At 44.6% G+C, this 20024-nt stretch overlaps 2 protein-coding genes across 2 annotated transcripts in view; one reads left to right on the top strand and one right to left on the bottom strand.

The window, feature by feature from the left end:
* Positions 1 to 20024, top strand: part of LRRC7 (leucine rich repeat containing 7) — a 402104-nt gene that overhangs the window by 169982 nt on the left and 212098 nt on the right. The gene's annotated exons all lie outside the window — the stretch shown is intronic.
* LRRC40 (leucine rich repeat containing 40) lies at positions 1036 to 17840 on the bottom strand. The gene is made up of 15 exons (XM_061366408.1): positions 17660 to 17840; positions 16913 to 17094; positions 16179 to 16252; positions 15156 to 15285; positions 14604 to 14727; positions 13669 to 13811; positions 12488 to 12660; positions 12118 to 12208; positions 9651 to 9696; positions 7981 to 8089; positions 7012 to 7119; positions 4748 to 4858; positions 3492 to 3569; positions 2585 to 2770; positions 1036 to 1786 (listed from the first exon to the last, which is right to left on the bottom strand). The coding sequence occupies exons 1-15, from the start codon at positions 17808 to 17810 to the stop codon at positions 1681 to 1683; spliced, it is 1812 nt and encodes a 603-aa protein (XP_061222392.1). The 5' UTR covers positions 17811 to 17840; the 3' UTR covers positions 1036 to 1680.

Here is a 20024-nt window from a genome sequence, read left to right as displayed (position 1 = left end):
TAGATACAAACGCTGTAGGAGAGATGGGAGAACAAGAGAGGAGTGAAGGTGGGAGAACAGCAGCACTTCCATCCCCCAAGTAACCACAGAGCATCTCCTGACGTGTCTGAGCTCAAACCCACCATCATTCCTTCTGCACTCAACACTAGTGGGTATTTCTTCCCAGGAAACTCCTTCCTGTTTACTCTCTGCAGCTGTCCCCAGCCCTGCTCCTTCTGGAGTAGGTCAGTACCCGCTGCAGGTCTCTGGCTCCAGCCATGCTGGCCTGGTCTGGTCCATCTCCACCAGCCACGGTCGGCGTAGCCGTTCACAAGGTACATCACACCTCCTCACTCTGAGAGGTGCTGTTAAACCTGAGGATCAGGTCACTGTATTTTATGTTACCTCTGAACACACCCAAAACCTGTAAAGTTTAATGTTCAATCACGTTAATTCTGCTGTTATAGAGGTTGGGTGGAGGAAGGAAAATGTTTCCATAACCTGCATTTTTCCCTTATAAACACGTACCACAGACAGGATCTCCATTCCACATCAGCCCTTCAGCCTTCATACAGCTGAAGAGAGAAGTGAGGTGTACTTCTGCTTCTAAAGCTCAGCAGGAACATCTTTCACTTAAACACTTGTTCTTCAATGCACAAAAGTGAGCAGTTTGCAGTAGTAGTCATCCATAGGGACAGCATTAAACACAGGGCAGTACTGGGAAGACAGAGGTGATGCTGCTCAAGTGTCAGCAGCAACACAGGTACCTTGGAATCTACGCCTGACATAGGGCAGCACAGCCATGGGACAGGTGGCTGTTCCCCCTTGGTGAGCTCACCCTGAGAAACAATCCCCCCCTACAATAGCCCCTCTGGTACCTGCTGCCTCTTCCCCTTTATCCACCTGGAGCTGCCTGAAGGAGAAGCAATGGATCTGCTGTCCCAGAACAAGCAGCCCTCCCACTGCCATTACTAACATCCATGATGCATTACTGCCACCACTAAAGGTATTGCTTTCAGGACATGGAAGCACATTTAAACAGAAAATGAAAGTATCTGAACATTACCAGCTACACAACTTAATTACGGCATATGCTCAAATTCAATCAAACCAAACAGCCACCAGAGAGTGTTTATTGTTCAGTGCAGCTACCACCATCAACCACAGTCTGCTTATGTTCAGGTGTGGCACACACAGCCCACAGCACACCTCGTATGTACCCTCAGTGCACAGCTGCAGGGCTGAAGCCCTTTATCACATACAGGCTCACCACTGAGGCAGCAGTGGAGAGAGAGACTAAATACCTTGGGGGGGGGGGGGTATAAAACAGACATACAAAAGCAAAGTGGTTACTTCTGGCTTTTGTTCAACTACTTTGATGTTGACAATTCCGTTTAAAAATCAGCTTGATTGTAGAAAAAAAACTGTCACATTACTGAAGGCAGCTCGCAGTGGCATCCTGTACCACCAGAAGTGTAAACGTGTGGTGCAGTACTCTCAAATGCACTCTTGAAACATGCAGCTCGAGGAGAAAACAGTTCATAGACAGTTCCTGCTACAAACACCTCCTGGCACAGGCAGGGTAACAGGGAGTTGACGGAGGAGGAGGAAGGCAGGAAAACCCCATGGCATTTGGTTGGACAGGGCAGTGCTTCACTTGCACTGGGATGGCCCAGGCTGGCCAGGGCCTGTGCTGGTGCATCAGGTGGGAATGCGGCTCCGCAGGTACTCCAGCACTGCGGCCGTTCCTTTGGCCAGGATGGCTGCCCGCGGCGTGCGGAAAGGATTGCCCTCCAGCAGGAGTGTCCTGGAACGAGAGAGGGAAACCCAGCTACTGCTTGCACCAACATGGTCACACGCTCCACACGGATCTCAAATTCTTAATTCCTCTTCTGTTAGAAGAATTCTAATTCCTGCTTCCCTTGCTCACACTAAGCATCTCAAACTCCCCTCGGGCAGGTTCAAGCCATTCCCCCTGGTCCTGTCCCTACAGGCCCTTGTTCAAAGCCCCTCTCCAGTATTTCTTGTTGGTCCCTTTAAGCACTGGGAGCTGCTTAAAGGAGACCTTTCTGAAATCTCTATGGACAGTGTCCTTAAAGGGGGAAACCCCAAGGACCAGGAATGCGTTGTTTTTGACAAGAGAGGCAGTCATCTTTGAGGTGTATTATGCAGGGACATCCAGAGTCATGACTCTTCATATGTTATTCAGAGGCTATCATCCTGCCTCTTATACCAAGTTATACACAGAGCTAAATGTACAGGCTGACAGTGCAGCAGCTCCCTGCCTGACTGGTCTGTAGGTGCACCACCAGTGTGCCTGTACGTAACCACCTTAGGCTCTAACATGAGATTTACACAGATCAACACACTCTTTCCATTGTCATAAAAATCATGACACAACTGCCCCCCCATGACACAACTATTCAACACAATAAACATGGAAGAAACTACACTGGTTTACAAGTGATAAAAGAGACCCTTTCTGTGCACTGAGACCTACACAATAATACATTGCCAATTAGTGCTTTTCCCTCTGACAACACACACCCTGAAGAAATGGGTCAGAATCTGTTTCCTAAATCATGTCACCACCTACAGAACACACCTCAGCGTTTCACAGTTTCCAAGCTCTGGTGGCACCTGAAGGAGGTCGTTATTCTGAAGGTCCAGTGTTCCCAGTTTGTCCATCTTCTGTAGCTGCAGAGGGTCTATGGCCCCAACCTGATTGTTAGCCAGCAGGATCGTCTCCAGTGCTGGGATGCGATAAAGGACACTGGGAAATGCTTTAAGTCTTCAAGAAGCAGAAGGCAGCAAAACAATGACAGTCAGAAGTAGGGCATTAAAAATATTAGCAGCTTTTAAAATCAGACAGCATTGAAGCTTTAGCTATTTAAGGAAATGGTTAAGGTTGCTCTGAAAGGAGACAGCATTCATTATCTTAGCTGGCACACAGAGAAATAGGTCACCGAAATGGGTGCAGTGGCAGCTCAGCACCTCTAACGGTGTCACAGGCCAACCATGGTCACTGAGTAAGGCTGGTGTGTCCCACAGAACATGACCCAGGGGTGTACCACCACCAGGAGAACAGTCAGATCCCTCCATCCTGCTGGGGCAGGGGCAGAGGGCTCCAGCCTAGCCCTGCCTGGGCAGCAGCAGTGAGAGCAGACGCTCTCCAGGGCACCACTCGTCTGCTTCCTGCAGCCCATTCCCCTCCTGTTCCTCCATCCCAGGGTCCTGCTGTACTCAGGCTGCCAGAGAGCAGTCAAGCTGGGGTCTGTGGTGGGATGCACTGATGAAAAGATTCTTTAATTCCTTTTTTAACCTGGTCCAAAACTTACGTGGCAGAAAGTTCCAAAACTACACTATCCATTGTGTAGAGAAACAGATTCACTGCATCAGTTTTAACCCCACAGCCAATTGATCAAGTGCCCCCTCACATCACAGGAAAATCATAGTCAATTCAGCCCACTTACTTTAGTTATTGTATTAAAAAAAAGATAAATAGTTCTCACCTATTGAAAGAAAGATTTATTATTTGCAGTCTTGTCAGTGCCTCCATTGCCTCAGGTAGAGATGTCAAGAAATTATTTCTGTGTATCAAATGAGGACAAAAAATAATCACTAACTTCTACAAAGTTTTAGATAAGAATCCACCAAGACAGAATGTGTGCATTCATCAGTGCCAACATAGGGTCTTACACCAATTAATTGCTTCATAAAGGGGTTAAGTTCATGCCTGGCTAACGCAAGCCAGGTTTGCGTTTTCATTCCTGTCACAGGAGATGCAAAGTCTATCTTCTAAATATTCCCAAGTATTTCAAAGCATTTAACAAACAGCTCCACAAACCTGCCTGGAAAGTCAGCTCTGGGGGTTCAGAGGACAGCTGATGAAACTGTGCAGGTCCTGGTGCCAAAGTGAAGCAGCAGGATAACTAAACCACTTAAAAAATCATTTACCCTGGTATCCAATTGCTGTAGCAATTTCTGGCTATGGTTACCATGGTGTTTTCCACAGCAGGAAGCCATCTGGAAGCTTCTTAAATACAAAGGGTTTGTAAGGATAAAGGTCTGTCCTGAGTTTGACATAAAGAGCCATTCCAGGACAATAAAGACCACTCACTAAAAGATGCCCAAACTTAGATCTAAATTCTGAGACTTAAGACTCTCCTTGTAGCAAAGATGCTCCAGTCCCTTTGTCTTGGTGGACCCTTGCTCTCTCCAGGCACAGGCAGGATTAAATCAAGCCAAAACAAATGCCTGTCTCTGCAGCTGTGCTCTGTGAAACACCAAAGGTAACAAACACCAATGAGCTAATCCTGGTGTCTGCACAAATGCAGTGAGCATTTCTCAGGAGTCAGAGCAGGTCAAATGACAGTAACTGTCTCTTGCAAACAGCCAGCACAAGCAGCTTTGTACCATCACTGTTCTACTTCCCAGCTGCCCTCCAGGATTTCCTGGTGTGGGTTTCTCTTGTGGGGTGGTGGGGGCTGTTTTTAAACAGCAACTTCACATCTCTGAGAACCTTCTAATGACTGAAGCAAGACCTTTCATCACAGCAAGGCCCAGAGCTTGTCCACTTGGGTTGTGTGGTTTTCTTTAACCGATGCCTAAATCTAGGCCACTTGCTGCTTCCGATCTGCCAGGCACCCAGTGCCGTGGAGGCAGTTTGGGATATGAAGAATTATTTCAGTACTGCTATAACAGATGGTGGTTTAAACAGGCATGAAAATGAGTTACCCAGAAAGGAAGTCCAACACACGTCACAAACCTGATATCCAAATGTGTCAATTTATGGAGCATGCAAAGCTCGGGGGAAATGGAGGAGATTTTATTGAAGGCCAGGCTGACATCACAAACTGAGTCTTTCAGCTCCCCAATCCTGAAACCAAATATAAGTATGTTTTATTATGTAAGCTCAGGTTTGCATTCTGTTGTCTAAGTTACCAAAAAAACCCCAGGTATTCTACATCTGCAAGACACCCTGTGCTTCCTCACATTTCAGAAGCAATTCTGAGGGAAGACAATGGAAACTTCACCTGTGAAGGCTGCCTGTCCTAGAGCCTTCACTTGATGTGAAGACCAAGCTCATCTGAAGCTATCAGAATGCTAAATTTTCTCTCAGTGATAAACAGAGCAAATTTTATCACAAAAAAACTACTCACTTCATTGCAGCTGAGAGGTACTGCGGAAGCCATGGCAGAGATGACCATCACTGCCATCTTCTGCCCTGGAAGTGTTCTAACCCATGCTCTTCAGCAGTTAAACAAACAAAAGGAGATTGTTCTTTTAGAAGCACAGAATGTTTTGGGTTGGAAGGGCCTTAGAAAACATCTAGGTCTTTCTGTTCCACTCTTCTGCCGTTACAAATCCCAGGAAACAGCATTTGCTGCTGCTTGTAAAAAGGCATTACATTCAGATGCTTTGGTGTACAATATTTAACAGATCCAAAAGTCAGCTGCTGAATCCCTGTAACAACCTCTGCTTTAGCGCTAAACCCAAAAGATAATTAAATGAGAAAATACTCATCTCTCCCACCTGGATGCCACTGAATTCTCTGGCACCCAGCAGCTGCACTCCCACACCCACCCCAGTGAACACAACAGCCTCCAGCACAGGGAAAAGTGTGGGATGCACAAGCACCACCTCACTAAATTGATTCTAGAAACTGAACTGAAAAGAGAGTTTTAACTATGAGAAAGAGATCGCATCTCTTCAAGTTCTATGTGCTAAAGGTTAAATGTGAAGCACACTTGTGTCCAAGAATGGAAATCAGTTCCACCCACAAATGTGTTGCTAGCCTAAAAAAAGTTTTCATGATTTTCTTGGGCCACCAGAGACGAAGTAACCTTCCTCCATACACAAAAATGCTATTTATTCCCATTTGTGCCAAGAGAAACCTCTTCCCTGACTGTGATGACATAACAAGTGCAGTAACATCAAATGCTGTGTGATGGGACACAAAACCTAACAAGTAGAGAGGCATGGAAACTGCTTCCTTAAAAAGAAAAACCCAACCAAACAATTACACTTCCTGAAGAAACTGAATTTAAATAGAGCCCCAGGTACAGTACAGTTATTGCCCAGTAAGACCAATCAAACCCCACTTGCAGCACTATCTGCATTTCTGGTGTCCTCAATGGAAGAAGGACATGGGCCGTTGAAGCAAGGCCAGAGAAGACCACAAGGATGATCAGGGGCTGGAGCACCTCCCATACCAAGACAGGCTGAGAACACTGGGGCTGGTCAGCCTGGAGAAGAGAAGCTGCGTAGACACCTCAGAGCAGCTTCCAGTGTCTGAAGGGGGCTACAAGGATTCTGGAAAGGGACTCTTCATTAGGGACTGTAGTGATAGGACAAGGGCTGATGGGTTCAAACTGAAACAAGGGAGACTGAGCTGAGCTCTTAGGCAGAAGCTCTTCCCTGTGAGGGTGCCCAGAGAAGCTGTGGCTGCCCCATCCCTGGCAGTGCTGAAGGCCAGGTTGGACACAGGGGCTTGGAGCAAGCTGCTCCAGTGGAAGGGGTCCCTGCCCATGGCAGGGGGTTGGAACTGGATGAGCATTAAGTTCCCTTCCAACCCAAACCGTTCTATGGTTCTATAAGGAATTGGTGAATCCACACAGATTATCTTCACATAGGAAAAAACTGCTTCATAGAGAAAACAATCTCCCAGTGTGGTTAAGCACCAGCACTTCATCACTGTGAGAAGTCACATCCACCCCCCTCAATTCACCTCAACAATGCTTAACAAAGCAAGATGAAAACCAACATGCAATAAAAGCACCACTGAGTAGAACCAAGCTTCTCTTTACTGCCATCCTCCTGTCCATCCGTGACATGCAGCACGCTACTCGTACTAGAAACATGAGTGTATTATCCAGCATCAAACTATACTTTTGTTTGTGTGCCTGTGTGTGTACACAAACAAATGCATAGCATGAAGTGTAAATACACTTGATGAGGAATATCACAGGATGCTGAGGAACAAAAGTAAGAAAGAAAGCCACACAGAGAGAATAACCTTCACAACAGTACCTTGGGGGAACTTCACTCAGCTGGTTTTTGCTGAAGTTGATCGTGGTGACAGGATTGCTTCTGACTGCATTGAACATTTCATCAGGAATCACAGCTGCCTGTTTCTCACTGAACAATGGAAAGCATTTTGCTGAGTAACACAAACAAGGCATATGTTTCCTATTTATTAGCCAGACATTTTCCTCTTTCAGATGAGTAGTAGAATAGATAAAGAAATATCTACAACTTAAAATTCTTGAAAAGCTGTCAATCAGAAAGCTACTAATCACTGTGCCATGTTATGTGGAATCTGGGTGACAGTATCATTACACATTGGTGCATTGATCTGTTACCATACTTAAGAAAAGTCAGTAAGAGCTAAGTTATGTCACTACCTTAACAAATCTGTAGATGCTGCATGTTGGGCCAGAAAGCATGGCAAGATTGGCATGAAACAGGTTTCCCCCTCTCAGCTAAGGAAACATCCCCAGCACAATGGCAGGTAATTACTCACTGTGGGGCTCCTAAACATTTGTGGTGACCAAAGCCACAGCATCCCTTTCACCACTGAGATCCCTGCCACGTCCCAGCCTTCAGCAGCACTTTGCATTTCACCCAGCAGTTCTCTCCCCCTTCCCAACCTAAAAACTCACGTTGTTGGTTACATTTAAGAACTAACTGGAGAAACTCATGTACTACAAGGTGTTCTGATACTTAAATGGAAATTGCTAAGGAAGTTTAAAAGGTGCTAAAAGCACATGAAAGTATGAAGTGTTTCAGTGATTTAAAATGAATATTACTGTGGAATATTTGATAATACAAACAGATAATTAAAACTCTGCAATTCAAACCTGTCTATTCCTGAGTACACGCATTGAAGTGAAAATTGCACAAATGCAGGAGGATTTGCACACAAGCTGATATATGTCATAAGGACTAATACAAGTGTTCTTACAACCTTAGAAATAGGCAGTATTTCAACACACATACCTGTATTCCAACAGTTTCAATGTGGTTATGGCGTGCATGTTAATCCTGGACTCACTTGGAAGCGTCATGGCTGTTGCAGAAGGCTCCTCATTTGAGTTGGTTACATCATCTACAGGTAACAAACATGTACAGTCACACAGACTGCAGGCACATGCGGTACCCTAGACAGAGAGGTTTTGTGTCCCGAGTCACCTGCCACCACCCCTTTTAATTCTTCCTGTATTCCTGCTCAATTGATATTAACTGATTCAGAATATATCCAAGTAATTTCTACTAAAGGTTCTCTGTAATCCCAGGTTTCTGGTTTGTTTGCCTTTGTTGGATTTTTAGGAGGGGTGAGAAGGAGAGGGATTGATGTGAATTTTAAAAGATAGGGAGCAATGGAGATGCTACACTAGTGAAGAACTTGTGTAGGCAGCTGCTTCTTGGGGGAGGGAGCTTAGAAACAAAGAGGGAATTTGGGGTAGAAATGAAGATCTAGATTTGCTGTCTCCAGAACAGCAAAACTGATCACAACATTAATATTTATAAACCATCATCACACTCTCCTCTGTTACAATCACACAGAAAAGCCCTTGGTGCTGCAAGGGCTACTTGGAACATTTAAGAAATGCAATTTAAAAGCACTGCTCTGCACACCTGAGGTGTGGCCTCACACCCCAGGGACTCACATGCATAATCAGGGTGAAGCTCAGCTGGAAGCCTAAACCAGCGATAAATCCAACTTCCAGTAGAAGAAATTGAGCAAAACTCCTTGGAAATTGGCAGCAGTCACTAACAGAAGTCTACTAACAACTGTGCCTAACCACAACTAGTTGTCCTTTCACTAGGGAAGATCAAAAGGGTCAAACTCCAGCTTTTTTCCCCATTTAAACCTCTACAGAAACAGCACTCCTACTGTTTTAGCTCCAACTTAGATGCCACAGCATGCAGAATAAACTCATAAGCATTGTTGTTGAGCAGGACATCAGCTAATTTTATTACCCACAATTACATTATCTACTGTACTTCACCAGATAAGCTTCTGAGCATGTACTCTGGCATTCAATTAATTTTTGTCAAGTTAATATGTCACATTTGCATGGAACCCGACGATCTCAAGCAATTTTACATGCTGCAGTAGCCTAACTAATACTGCCATCCTCTGGCAGAGGGAGAGAAAACCCACTGAACCAAAAGGAAAATTCCCACATACCATTTTCAATAAAAGCTTCTTGCATGAATTATCAAGGCCCTTCCTAAATTAAGAGGTTAAGCATACTTTGCCATCTAAGTGCAGCATAATCACTTCCATATGATATTTAACATGACCCGTGAACTCAGTCGTTTTGCCTTATGTAAACTTGCCATCGTGTTCAGAGACGAAATAAGAGAAGCTACTGGAATTCCTCAGGTAAAACGCATAAAGGAACCAGGGGAAGAACACTGAACGTTATTTTTCTAAATGATACTCCTCAACAAGCAACGTCTGTCAGTCAGTATTATCTAATAGAGTAAGGAAAAGGAACAGCACGGAAATGTAAGAGCAAACTGCTGAGTAAAGAAAACTCAGGGTAATTGCAGGGTAACTGGAGAAACCTGGTTTTAAACAGACACCCTCAACAGGTTCTAATTCATTTTCATTTCTTAGACAGATTCTCTTCAAAATGCAATGCAACAGAGCAACATACCTTGGATTTTGCTTCTCAGGTATTTCAGAAGCTCCTGGGTGCCTTTCTTCAAAATAAAGAAAAACATAAAAGTCAGGAAGGTCTTTGCCAGGTAGCATCTATGTAGCCGTTCTGACAGTGAGGAGTGACAATTCCAGTCACACATGTGGAGCTCACAGCACTGGCAACTGAAACCCACCTAATGCTTCCCACAGAAAATCCCTCTTCACAGCAACTTTGAACTTGCTTATTTACAAGGTTGGTTCCATACTCCAGCCTGACCTCAGGCTCCACAGTTTTAGCTCTGTATCTGAAGCAGATCGACAGTTCCAAGAGCAAGAAAAAATGTTCAAATGAACTTAATCTTCCCTTTAAAAAGGTCTAGTGTAATTGTGTTTTGGAGCAGACATATAAAATTTGTCATGGAAGCTGATTGTTCAGTGTTCTGCTAACTTTTTATGTCCAAAAAGATAAATATTGGGAAAACACTGCAGCTGACATCATTTGCATGGATTATTAACAGCTCAGCTGTCCAAAGGTTTGACTTTCAGTCTTCTCGTAACATCTTCTACTGGTCAAACAGAGCTGCTGGCTGCACAATCTACTAGTATTTAAGCATAACCTCATCTAGCCCATTTGGTTTAGGACAAAGCTAGGTTTCCCTTATGATTTTACCTGCTTTAAAACCAGCAACTGAAGTAAACTGCTGAATGCAAATTAACATATCTCATTCTATCTGACATCTGTGTTACACATAGTAAGAGACTGGTTGATCTGAATGCAGATGGAACAAAGAAAATGTGGAAGCTGGAAAGGAAGGAACTCTCACCTGGAATCTGATGAGATAACAGAAACGGAAGATAAAAGACTGAGAAAGAGAGGCCTGAGGAGACCGGGAGTGACTGCAGGCATGTATTGAGCAAGTAGAGGGAAGCCAGTATAGAAGAACCAGGAAACTTTTAAGGTGAAGGTCAAAGGGGAAGTTGAGGAACAGTCACGTGGCTTGCACGGAGAGAAGAGCAAGTAAGACACAGCTCAACAGCCAGGTGATGGTAAGTTATGCAAAAAGGAGAGACCAGAATTTAACAGAAACTGACTGGAAATTCACCAACAAACAAGAATGAGTTTGGGACCAGAATGAGAAGCCTGAGAAACAGGGACTGATGAGCTGGAGCAGGGATGGATGAGAGTAGGTGCTTACCCCCAGGCCCTGCCAATCCATAATCTCAGCATTTCCCTGCTTCTAAGAAGTGCCTATGGAACCGCACAAGCCTCAGCAATTACTCCTCTAAATCAAGTGCAAAAAACCTAGATAACCATTTAAAATTGCAGTTATATGAAATTACAGTGTTGGTAATGGATCAAAACAGTGTAAGTATAAAACACTGTGATGAAATCCTTGTACCTCTCATTGCTACAAATCTGAAATACACAGAGGAAGTTAACACACATCTGTGCTCCTACATCTCAAAGACAGTAAACCCTTGGAAGCCAGAAGTTAAGTAATCAGGAACCCTAACTCACACTCCTTTGCAGGTACATTTTAAGCCAACTTTGAACTCTGGAATCATGTATGACTTCACCCACCGAAGCCCTGCTCGTTAACTTAGTGCATACAGTGCTCAGTTAATAGATACACCATGTTTTCTCTCTTCTGACAGATACTACAAAATTCCCTTTCAACAGTCTTCAGTGTTGCTTATTTTTAGAGAATCCCAGAACTTTGTAAGCTTTTACTTCATAACACTGGTAAAACCACAGGAACATATATAACTCCTATGAGAAAAGGGGCCAGCTGGGGAACAAAGAGGGAATTCTACAGCAGCACCAGTGCCTATGCTCCAGCCTCCCTCCTGCCCTATGTATTCGTTTTCTTATGCACATCTCACACCTTCACTCTGATGGTTATCTACATAAAGAGCACAGGTCTGAGGTTCAGGTTATCCTAAACAAAAGGTAGTACATCAGACTGTCATTGCCCAAAACGCATCTGCCATCAAATACACTTTGGAGATGGATCCATCAAATACACTTTGGAGATGGATCGTAGAGCCTTAAATCAGGCGAGTAGGAGATGAACAGATATCCACACTCCTCTAGGAAAAGCCTGATGTATAGTACTCACATAGCATTGCAAGGAACTGTGACTGCTGCAGGATTAGGCAGGAGACAGCTGAACTATCATTATTTTCCCAGACATCCATTGCTTCATTTGCAATATCTGTTACAACTTCTGAGGCAAATCTGAAACAGATCCTACAATGCAACCCTCCTTTACTCCACCGTCCTCATGGTCTGACGCACTGCATCAGACTCCAGCGGAAACAGCACCCCAATCACAATATGCACAGACAAGAGGCAGATTAAAGTTGCAAAGGCTATGTGGAATCTGGATGTATTCTGATTGTTTCTAATGTTCTGGCTACACAACCAGGATAATGTACACAAGCAACAACACCAAACCTTATATGCTGTCTCTAGTGCTTACTTGCAGAAGGTCTCTTCGAATGGTCCTCAAAGGATTTCCCTCTAACGCCAAGAATTTCAACTGAGGAAGGTTCCCCAGTGTATAAGGCAACCTGCAAATGGAAACATCTCCTTTCAGAGCAGCCTCAAAACAATTTCTAAAAGGATCTGGCAATGGTTTGTCAGATGGCATGGAACTCTGAAGCTCAGGTAAAGAGATCCAGAACATATAATTAATAAATTACACAACATAGAAACGTCTCCTTCATTTTATGATCGAGTCCTTTTTTAATTACATATCACAAAGTGCAATGCAGGAGCTACAGAATGAGCTGTCATCAGATGTCATTAGCTGTGCCTCATCACAGCCACAATGCAGTTTTTAATATTACCTACTGATATCATTGTTGGAGAGGTCAAGTCGCTCCAGCTTCTGAAGCAGAGCAATTTCATCAGGAACTGATTTTATCTTGTTGTCTCTGAGTTCCAGTACAGAAAGGGAAATCAGATGCTTCAGATTCTCTGCATTTAATATTTCAATCTGATTTTCACCAGCATGCAATTCCTATGAAAACAAAGATCGCCCACAATTATGTTACTCTATTAAAACTATAACTTATTATCTCCTAAATCATGACATTGGCAAAACTATGCAGTGATGTGGAGAAAATGTACATCTCAATTCCCTTTCATCTGCATATGAAATATCAAAGTCTCCAAAGATCCAGGCACACTAGTCTGAACTTAGCTTTTTGACACCACCGTGGAATCCTCAGCTTTGAGTTCCAAGCTAGGAATAAATTTGCTCCATCTTCAAGAATTTGGCAATGCCTTTATTCAAGAAGTTTCTTAATTTCCAAGTTATAGGAAGTTGAGAGGGTAGCTCCTCCACTCCCTATTGGAAATGTAATTGGAAATAACTTTGTTCCAAAATGCTGAAAAAGCTTGGAATTTTAACTAGAGTTCAGAGTTATGCACAACTAAAGCATGTGCACCCTTTGACTGATGTTGGCATTGGGAACAACGCAGTGGTACAGGCATTCACTTGGCCCATTCATTTTGCTATTATTAGTTTAGTAACCAACTTCTGATGTTCTGAAACAGGTAATTTTCAATTTTAAACATACTGGGAATTAAGGCTGAAATATACCCAGAAGATCTGATTATCCTAAGAGGAGAAAGAAGAAGCATACTTTCTCTGCAGTTACAAAGGAAGAAAAAGATAATGAACAAAGTAAATTTATCTAGAAAATGTTCCTAGAGAGAAAAAAAATAACTATAGCAAGGCAACACTAAATCCAGTTTTCAGTCATTCCTCTTCTAAATATTTATTTTATTTCCCAAATCTGAAGAGTACTGCTGCAAGTTTATCTCCCCCATTATCTTAGGATTGACCAATATGGACTGTAAGAGTAACTGCAGACAGGGGTGTATTAAACAGAGTTTTAAACACAACTTTTGATCACAGCACTCCACAAGAATTTGTGTTTAAATTAAGTTGTTATTTTAAGTTTACAGAAAATACCCTATTTTCTGTACCAAAATACAGCATACCAGCCATTTCAGACCTTACCTTCAGTAACTCGCAGGAGGGAAATTCTGGTAAGGAACGCAGTTTATTCTTTCTCAGATAAAGTTGTTCCAAAGATGCCATAGTTGCAAGTTTAGAAGGTACCGTTTCCAGGTAGTTTTTAGTACAATCCAGTTGTCTCAAGCCTACAGAAAGAAGTGTGCAGTGACAAGCAGAAGAGAATATAAAAATTGCATTGTATGGAAGCATAAATATCCTGAGGCTTAAAATAAGCGGAAGAACATTTTGTCAAACAGAATTTTGGAAGATATCAAATCAGTCAGCATTAATATTTCTGAAAGGAAGGCATCTGCTTTTCACTTATTCTTCACAGAACATTCTGGAATGCTTTCAGTGACACTGCCAAAAACTCACTGTTGTCAGTAAAGGGTCTAAGCATTGCAGACCATCTCAGAAAGATCTGCAAGTCATTTCTACAACACTTATAAAAGCTGCTCCTGTAGAGCTGCCTCAGCTATTAAAATCTGCATTTCATATCAACCACTACTCAGCTTGATATTTAACATTCAAATGTTACAAGTCAACTTTGTCACTCCAATTTATGTTTTTCCTCTCGAGTAAGTTTAACTCTCTCTCATTTATGCTTTATTTTCCACTCAAACTGTGCATTAGAGAAAAAAAAATGCCAGATTTATTATTGCAGCCATAAGGCTAATAACCTCTAAACAGAACTATGTTAATCCTTTACACCTTTCTGATCATTCCACATCCCATTTATCAGGAAATACGAATCATAAGAGGACTCAAGCTGGACATACACTAGCTGTAGCTGACTTTTTTTAAATCACGCTGAACTAATACTCTTGAGAACACAGTAACTCTTTAAGCATATATTTCTTAAAACCTGAATAACATGCACTACATTTCTGAACACAAGTACAGAAATGGCTGCATGGCATCTGAAGAAACTGATTTACTTTTCATGGCGCTGAGGTCAGCAGGCAGGTTCTGGAGCTGGTTACAAGCCAAATTGAGTCGCACCAAGTTAATGAGCAGAGCAAAACTTGTTGGAATGTCTGTGAGACGGTTGTTGGACACATCCTGAAGATTAAAAAAAAAAAGAGAAAGAGAAAGAGGCTAGAAATAGAGTTGTTTAAAATATCCCATGAGTATAACTATTGCAGAGTTAATTACTGGCAGAACATTAAAATGAGATGGCTGACATCTTCAGGATCAACCTGGTAGGAATGTGAATAGAAGAAACAATTCTCCTGTGACTGACAAATCACAAAGGATTTGATTTTTCTTACAATATTTGCCAAACCAAGAGCAAAACTTGGTTTCAAACAAGGAAACAGCAAACCAACAACCCATCATGTAGTAACTGAAACTGACAACCTACGTAAGTCCTTAGAACATTCACAAAGTTCTGTTGCCTTAGATACAGAGGGTTTTAATCAGCAGTAACAAAACATGGGTAAATCAGCCCTTCTGCACAAATAAACATTTTTCAAAGAGTTGCAACTTACTAATTCCTCTAAACTGACAAGTTGGCCAAAGCCATCTGGCAAGACACTCAGCTCATTGTGGTGAAGAAGGAGGCTCTTCAAATGGGACAGCTGCAGCAGCTCTTCTGGGATGCTTTTCAGTTTGTTGTGGCTAAACACAAAGGGAAAAGCAATTACTGAGTCGTTTTAAGGAGGCAACTGCTACAGACACTCCTGTTACCTGATCCTACCCATCACTGCTATCAGCAGGGTGATCTCAGGCACCCATGGCTTGTTGAAACACAAACTCTTCAGAGCCTAGAGCACAGAGCATGGAGCACACCCAGCACCGGGAATTCTGTGCTGGCACAGACTATTAATTCCATCCAGAGGAAGAAAGGCTTCTCCGACCCACTCCCACACTGCAAACTGCACATGTACTTGCTGCTCAGGATACCATCACCTTGAAGAAAAATCTGTCTCCTACAACTGTCACAGCCTTCCACAATGGATTAGTTTCCTGGGAGGAATTAATTCTGTTTATTTCTTCAGGAATTCCTTTTATCCTCATGTGAATCTGCTGTATCCCAGCAGGATCTTTGTTTGATGTACTTCACACACACAGAGGCAGCATACCCTCCTTCTCCTTGTACCCTAGTTTACAAAACTACTCCAGTAAACACAAGATGATGAACTTTCCAGCATGAACAAGAACAATACGATTCTTTACAGTGTACATTTTTCATGACAAAAAAGTATGTTTATACTCAAAGCTGCCAGAATGAAGCAAATGAATGTAGATAGTGTTTTTGTGTGCTTATTCAAAGTATCAGTTTTCACCCTCCAAGTGAGACCATGGCTTTGAATATCAGTGAAAATAACTTTAACAAACCTAAGGTTATCATTTTTGATCCAAAACTTACAATTCTCAATCTACCAATATTCTCTTGTTAAAAATCTGAAATCAGTATCTGAAAGAAAACTTGATATCCTGCAATCTCTTATTCACCCTGTCAAAGTCACTGTGGTGTTTCTCACATTCCAGTTTTGTAACGTGTAATTTACCTGACATCAAGCTTCTGAAGATTCTCTAACTGTCCTAAAGCAGAAGGCAGTGATGTCAGTTGATTATCATGCACCTGGAAAAGAAAGTTTTGAGCACAGTTACTAATTTGTAACATGTAGGTTTCCTTTCCCTACCCCAGAAACAAACCAAGCTAACCTAAACACAGCATAATTTTGTACACAGTAACAGCTACGTAGGTGCCTCAAAGCAAGTACCAACAGCAGGACTGCAACTGCCAACTTGCAACATTCTACTTAATTAAACACTAAGAGAGTAGATACGGTCTTTCTACAGAACAGCACCCACTATCAGTGTATGAACTGATAGAAGACTGATCTGTAACAACCTTTTCTGTATCCTGAGAATACACAAGTGCCACTTCTACACATCCACCATTGCAGGGAAATGGAAAACAAAGATTGGGTTAAAACTTAAACAGGGGAAGTTTAGACTGGATATAAGGAGGAAATTCTTTCCTGTGAGGGTGGTGAGGCACTGGAATGGGTTGCCCAGGGAGGTTCCATCCCTGGCAGTGTTCAAGGCCAGGTTGGACACAGCCTTGGGTGCCATGGTTTAGTGTGAGGTGTTCCTGCCCATGGCAGGGGGGTTTGGAACTGGATTATCTTAGGGTCCTTTCCAACCCTAACTATTCTATGATTGTATCTACGGCTCTGTTTATTCCCCCTTCTATGGGGAAAGCACAGCCCTACTGTAATGGGATCACTGTACTTACATCCAGAACAGTGAGCGCAGGCAGAAGTTTGACATCCTCTGAAAGACACTGCAGCTTGTTTGAGGCCAGTATCAGCTTGGTCAGGTCTGTTTGCTCCCACCAGCGATCCGCAGCACCGAAAGAGAGATTCTGATGAGCTTCCTCTGGAGTATCCAAATTTATCCGCCACACGTGCTGAGGCACTACACAGACAAACACACACGTGTCAACCAACATCTTCAGGTGCTTACTCTCAAATTTTCACCATCATAATGCTTTTCATACACACATATGGGCAACTGGGTTTCTACAGACATTTTCCCAGACCTGACAATAACAAGGTGATGGCAATCTGTCAGCAATAGCCAAAATTAAGTTCATCTGCAGATGGCAGGCAGCATTCGTTGCTGTTGCTCCCTCTGTATCTTTCCTGTCCTGCCGGATGGCACTGCCTACCGCAAACCCAGGCACAGCAGGCACACAAGCCCGCGGGATCGCCCAGCACACAGAGCACCTGATCCCACCGCTGTGGTTTTCGGAAGCGCCGAGGGCCCGGCCCAAGCGCAACCACTCTCCCCCGGGCTCCCACCCCTCCGCAGCAGGCCCCGGACCCCCGCGGCCCGCAGGGAGACAGCAGCCCCGGCTGGGCGCGGCTGAGGTGCGGGACGGCGGGCTGGAACCGCCCGCTACCGGGGAACAAGAGGCCCTGTGCTCCCTCCGCTAGGAGCTCGAGCGCCTCGCGGGATGGGGCCGGCTGCCCGCGCTCACCCTCACTGAGGTTCCGGCCCGACAGGTTCAACTGCCCGCTCTTCCGAGCCGCCCGGATCAGACCCTGCGGCACGGCGGGGCCCGGCTCCGCCGCCTCCCGCATGAACACAGCACGCGGGTCCGCAGCCCGCGTCCTCCGCGCCGCCGCCATCCCTCGCCGGGGCCGCGCCAGCACCGCCCCAACGCCGCTGAGCAGGCGGGGCCTGGCGGGGCCCTCGGGCGGGGCCGCGGCTCCAGCAGCCGCTCCGCGGTGTCCGGGCTCCGGGCGCCGCCATTTCCCGCCGGCTGCGCGGGTTCCGGGCATGGTGCTGTAATGGTGCCGGACACAGAGCGGGGCGGCCCGCGGCCCTCAGCCCGTCCCGGGGGCAGCCGGGCCCAGAGCGCCGGCGGCCCCTAAGCCCGCAGCCGGACTGTCCCCCCTGCGAGACCAGCGCCGCCATTTCCACACCAGCCGGGCCTCAGCGCTGCCCTGCGGGGTTTCCATCCTCCAAATCGACATGAAGTTCTGTCCCTAGCGCCCTCCAACAAGTGGGGAGACAAAGAAATCCCGTCCCCTCAACAGCAGTGATGTATACTGTACATCTGCTCCTGGTATAGTTAATGTACATACTAGGATCTTGAGCATGGGTCAGCATGGCCTTCATTGACAGTAAGGAGTTTGTGAGTAAAACCAGGACTTGATGCTGTTTGTAAGACCAAAGGAGAACATCCAGGATGGATTATACCAAGAATGAGTTACCTGACAGCTTGGCAAAGGGACTGACTGATTAACCAGCTTGGCAATGAAACTGACTTTTAAGGTGTCCTGAAGTGAACTGTCTTCATCGTAATACTAAAAGTCACACCCACAGGTCAAAAAAGACCCTGGCCCAGGTGACCACCCTGCCTCTGAGCTTGTGGAGTGATTAGAAGAGATGGCACAGCAAGTATTGTAATTATATGGCACTTTTATATCAACTTGCTGGTTTTCATTTCCCCTTTAGTGCACAGCTTGCCAACTGAATAGAAACTTATTAGACTGATCCTACCAATACTAGAGGTTAACAGGGACCAGTGTCTGCTGTTTATCCACAACTCAGAGTGATATTTCCTGATCCCACCAGCTTCTCCTGGTGAGAAGGATGGGAAAGGAGTGTCCCCGCCTCAATCACTAGTGAATTTAGCTGTGGCTCTTTTCACTTTTCACAAACTCTAGGTTTGTGTTCCAAACATTTGTGTTTCACACTGCCCTTTTTGAAAAAACCTTCTACTAACAGTACCAAATAAGTTAAAAGTAACTAGCTAAGGACCAAATACGTTAGGTAAACACATATGTGACTCAAGAAACTGTCCTGCTTCTGGCACTAACACTTGAGGAAGGATTTTGGCCTCATTAGCTTTCTACCGCTGCTCTTTAATTCCCTTTTTCTGTCTCCTCTCTCTTTCATCTGAGTATTAAAATAAAATCCAGCTGGAAATCCCAGATTTTTGTATGAAGTCTTCAAGTAACCATCCCTGGCGGTGTTCAAGCCCCTGGATGGGGCTTGGAGCAACCTGCTCTAGTGGAAGGTGTCCCTGCCTGTGGCAGGGGTTGGAACTGGATGAGTGGGTTCAGCAGTAGCAGTCATTTTTTTCTCCTTCTTAGTAGCTGGTGCAGTGCTGTGGTTTTGACCTCCAGCCTGGGAACAGACTGATAACACCGATGGTTTTAGTTGCTGCTCAGTGATGTTTACTCTGACCAAGGACTTTGTGAGTCTCATGCTCTGCCAGGGAGGAGGGGAAGCCAGGAGGAAGCAGAGACAGGACACCTGACCCGAACTGACCAAAGGGGTATTCCATACCACAGCACGTCATGCCCAGGATGTACACTGAGAGTTACCCGGAAAGGCCAGTTCACTGCTGGGGTTGGGCTGGGTATTATCAGTCAGCAGGTGGTGAGCAGTTGTATTCTCTCTCCTTGTTATTTCCCTTATCATTATTGTTATTGGTGGCAGCAGCAGTGGTTTGTGTTATAGCTTAGTTACTGGACTGCTCCTATCTCAACCTGTGGGAGTCAACACCCTTTCGATTCTTCTCCCCATCCCTCTGGGAGTAGGAGAAGGTCCTGGGTGGGAGCAATCCCAGGCACAGCTATGGGTTGGGCAGAGGAGAGATTCAGAGCAGCCCAAGGAGAAGGACTTGGGGGTGTTGGTCGATGAGAAAATGAACATGAGCCGGCTTCAGTGTGCGCTTGCAGCCCAGAAACCAACCGTATCCTGGGCTGCATCCAAAGGAGTGTGACCAGCAGGGCGAAGGAGGTGATCCTGCCCCTTTATTCTGCTCTCGTGAGACCTCACCTGGAGCATTGTGTGCAGTTCTGGTGTCCTAAACATAAAAAGGACATGGA

The sequence above is a fragment of the Neopsephotus bourkii genome, unplaced genomic scaffold (genome assembly GCF_033783945.1).
Source record: "Neopsephotus bourkii isolate Nb327-2 ecotype Australia unplaced genomic scaffold, CSIRO-AGI_Nbou_v1 NB_1331, whole genome shotgun sequence".
NCBI classification, from domain to species: domain Eukaryota; kingdom Metazoa; phylum Chordata; class Aves; order Psittaciformes; family Psittacidae; genus Neopsephotus; species Neopsephotus bourkii.
The sequence above is the reverse complement of the archived record's forward strand: the minus strand, read 5'-3'. Positions and strand labels throughout refer to the sequence as shown.